The sequence below is a fragment of the Temnothorax curvispinosus genome, unplaced genomic scaffold (assembly GCF_003070985.1).
Source record: "Temnothorax curvispinosus isolate PA1 unplaced genomic scaffold, ASM307098v1 QBEX01003428.1, whole genome shotgun sequence".
Classification (NCBI taxonomy): Eukaryota; Metazoa; Arthropoda; class Insecta; order Hymenoptera; family Formicidae; genus Temnothorax; species Temnothorax curvispinosus.
This window is the reverse complement of record NW_020213208.1, coordinates 757-4,865: the sequence shown is the minus strand read 5'-3', so window position 1 is coordinate 4,865 and position 4,109 is coordinate 757. Positions and strand designations below refer to the sequence as shown.

At 57.7% G+C, this 4,109-nt stretch overlaps 1 protein-coding gene across 1 annotated transcript in view; it reads right to left on the bottom strand.

Moving 5' to 3' along the window:
• Positions 1-693, bottom strand: part of LOC112452535 (titin homolog) — a gene marked incomplete at its 3' end in the record, with an annotated part of 2,221 nt that extends 1,528 nt beyond the window's left edge. The window contains exon 1 of the mRNA XM_025012810.1: positions 18-693. Within this exon, the coding sequence (XP_024868578.1) occupies positions 18-693 (676 nt within the window). The remainder of the gene's footprint in view (positions 1-17) is intronic.
• Between the last annotated feature and the right edge of the window lie 3,416 nt (positions 694-4,109).

The following is a 4,109-nucleotide window of genomic DNA, read 5'->3' as shown; positions in this document are numbered from 1 at the left end:
TCCCCCTTTGAGCGAACCGCACGTGGTGTTCACCTTGTCTACGGTAGACACTTGCTCTATGATTCTCCTGGCAAGGTCTTCAACCGGGGCATTACGGAGTTCCTCGGCGTATTTCCTCTCGTACTCTCTTCGATTTTTCGAGAGTTTGGCGGCTATTTTAGGGTCATCCAATTCCCTAAGTCTTTTCTCTTCGTCTTCTCTTTCCCTTCTTGTCAGCACCGCTTTCTTTATTTCATATTCTCCGGTAGTCACAGGCCTACCTCTCGTCTTACGCTCCTCCGGGAGTGAGCTGCTACGTTGCCCCGTAGGGCTCGTCGCCTCATCACCTTTATCTCGTCGTACCTTGGAACGAGACCTCCTTGTCCTCTCATCCCCATCTAAGGGGGATCCATCGATCTTCGCCTGCGAGCTGTTAACTTTGCCCGCTTTGGCGCACATTGGACCGGCCTTACAGCCAGGTTTGATTGTGCGCTTCGCGTCACTCCCTTTGGAGAAGCACTGGCTTCCCTGGGCGATGTCAGCACCATCACCTGGGCTCGCCCTTGACCCAGATGGTAGCTTCACTTGTTGTGTCCCGTCGTTGGCTAACGACGGAGAGAGACCAGGACGTTGCTCCTTAGAGCATCTCTCATCCGCCGGGTCTGGGGTATCCGACTCCCCTGGACCTGTAAACGTTATTCCCTTATAAGACATTGTCCATTAGAGATTGGTTTGGTTTATTTTCGGGGTGTCCTTCCCCTAGGCTGGTTGGCTTCGCCCGCCTCACGAGCCCAGCCTGCCCGAGCCCTTGGGTATCCCCGGGTTCGCCATACCCGTATCGAGAGCGCCCCCCAAGGGCCCCGAAGGACCCCCAGAGACCGCCCCCGACCCCTGAGGCACCGTCTGCCGGTCAACGCCAACGAAAGAACCCCGCCACCCCCACCCGCACGCAACGAGGGGTGGCCGGCCGAGAGACCTTGATCCCGGCTCCGGCCGAGCACGCTCGATCCCGGTCCCCGCCACGCACGAGCAGGGGACACGGAGCGCCCACGCCACCGCCGACCTAACGGACTCCACACTCGTCACCGGCCCTTACGTCCGGTGACCATACCCGCCGGCCCCGACCTGGGAATATGTCCCAGCGGCCCGACGGGTCACCCACCCAGGCAGCCCGACCCCGGCCTCCGAATACGTTGGAGCGGCTCGGGACTGCCCTCCGTGTTAGGGACACCGTGGGACCACGTTTCTGGTGTGCACGTCCCCAACACAGGCCTCCCCTCCGGTCGTCCCTGCACCATGTACAGGGACTCCCGAAAAAGGGTTACCCCCGTCTCCCCTGCCGGAGCACCGGCGTGCAATGGGTAGTGAGACGAGAGTCTTCCCACCTCATCGGCGAGACGGCATCCCTGCCCGCCTCGGAGATGAGGACCTCCCACCCGGATCCCCTAAAAGACCCCGGCAAAACCTCCCCCGCCCCGCCGGAGCACCGGCGTGCAATGGACGAGAGAGGCCCGCTCCCCCCGTGACGAGTCCGAATCACCCGACCTGCCGGAGCACCGGCGTGCAATGGTCGAGCAATTCGAGACCCACCCCACGGTTTTTTATCGAAGTTTTCCTTCCTCTAGGCCAGTGGGAGGAGTAGAAACTCCTCCCTCACGGTCCCTGCCGACCGGGCGATTGAAGTCAGGGCCGCCAACCCCTACCAGCCGTTGGAGTCCGCGCAGCCGGGAATGTACCGGGCCTAGACCCGGGGTGACCCGACTGGACGGACTCCTAAGCAGGGCGACCGGTCCCCCGGTTTTCTGTCAGGGTTTTCCTTTCCTTAGGTCAGTTGGGGGAGCAAAGGCTTTCCCCTCACGGTCCCGACCGACCGGACAGTTGTTTATAGAGGTAGTCTGCCTCGCGAGTCCTAAAAAAGACTCCCCGGTCCACGACAGACCCTGCGGAATGCCGTGGATTACGGTACTGATGTGCTCGGGTACTCCGGGTACGCAAAACCCGTAGTGGAGGGGTCCCCTGGGCCCCTAGAGGCTCCGGGAGGACTCCCCCCACCCCCTGGAGGGAACCTAACCTAACCTAACTTAACCTAACCTAACCTAATCTAACCTTGCAGCCGCACGCATCGCAGGAGACGACAAGGGCACCAACAGCAGCGCTCCCGAGATGGACGAGGCGGAGCCACGTCCAAATTAGCATTAAGTACAGCGTTCGCGTTCCGAGGATGGGGTCACAGGCAGCAGCCGCTATCGATTTTTGTTTGTTTATTCTGACGACTTAGGTGTAAGGAGAGTGACCACATCCGGCGCATGAGGCATAAGGTTGTTTAATTTAGGCATAAGGTTGTTTAATTTTCAGTTACGCAGTTCCGAGTCCAATCCCGAAGGTGCGGAGACAGCAGTTCGTGCGGCGGTGCGACAGGGCTTGAACCCGCTCACACTTGCGAGACAGGGAAAGCGCTCGCGCGAATGATCGGGACGCGTCCGGAGAATATGACGTACGAGCCGTGACGACCCACGGGGCGGAAAGACGTCGTCTAGCGAAATGGACGAACCGTCCGTAATTTTAGTAATTAAGCGACACGCGCGTTAAATAAACAGTTCTGATCGTTAAGGTAGATCCGCGAAGTACGACACGCGGGTCAGAATCGAAATCTGGCCAGAGATAAAAAAGATGGCGGACCGTCGGGAAATTTTGGAACCGACGGCACGGCGGTAAGAGAATACGTCCCTGACTAACGAGAAGGTCCCTAAGATCGTCCATATCCGATCGCCGACAAAATCCGACAGCCAGCGACAGAGTTACAGGACCGTCCGTCATCTCGCGACCTGGACATCTTCCGCGGGGAAGAGCCGCGGCAGGCATTGTACCAGGTACGGATTAGGTGTCAGGAGGGGTCAGCGTCGTCGGCAGGCCCGGGGGGAACAACGCGACACGACCACCGGGAGGTCAAGTAGGTAACCGAGCGTCATCCTCGGGGGAAGAACAGCGGGTCACGCTGACTGAGACCCGGTACACTCGGGGAACGGGTCGCCGCCAATGTCCGATCGCCCGGACGCGAGATACGGCGACATGTCGCCGGGACTCGAGAACCGGACGGCATCCACGGGGAACGAGCCCGGAATCGGACTAGAAGGGACCGCCGAAGGGGGACCAGGGGTCGCCGTCAACGGCGGAGGTCGCGATCGCGACGTAGACATCCTCTTCGAGGAGTCGACCCGGGGTCGCGTAAAGGGACAAAGGAGAAGTCGTGCGCACGGGTCGGCGTCGTCGTGGGTGGATAAATGTGGGAGTTGGAAAACCACTACCCGGGGTCCGTCTCCGGACGTCGAGTGGATGGTACTCCGAATGGAAATTTCCACCGCGGACATAGGGTTCAGCGGGGAGCGGGCAACGTATATTGTAACTGCGTAGCGGCGAACATCTGGCGCACACCTGTCGACCCGAAAGTCGTAAACAACCATTGTTAACGAGGCGAGTGGAAAATTACCGCGAGGAGAAAGCGACCGAATACCCTGTGGTGGGGGAAAAAGCGCCGTAGGTAGGGAGCCCGAGAGTGGAAGATTGCTCGAGGCAGTCTGTCGGGGATGTTCGAGCGTGTAACACGTAATCAACTTTGCTCTGTTTCGTCGCGCTAAGTCACCGCGATCGTCATACAAGTGCTATAATTACGGCTCGCCAACATTCGTAACAACCGGCAACGCCCGCGGAACGCGTTAATTGTCGTCTTTACAAAGACGAACGGCCTTTTTAGACCGAAATAAGATCGTGCGTCGTAGATAAACGGGGCGTGTGTGCCCACGTATCCGAGCGTCCGACATCTTTTGTGACTTAAAGTTTTGTGAACAATCAATACTGGAAATCAAAATAATTGAATAAATTATACATCCTTTTCGTAAAAGATTTCGAAAATTTATTAAATTGGACTTACCTTCTACGTACCTGATCCATTGGCGTCGATCACTCGAAGTCCCTCGTTGATCCTAGATTTCGGTGGCAGCGACGATCCTGATCGATGACGGCGATGATCCGCAGTGGCAGGAAGCTGAAAAAAGAAGAAAATTAGTCTAATTAATAGTTCGAGATATCGTTCGATACTTACCTTCTCGGTGGTTCAAAGGTCAAACCGAGTG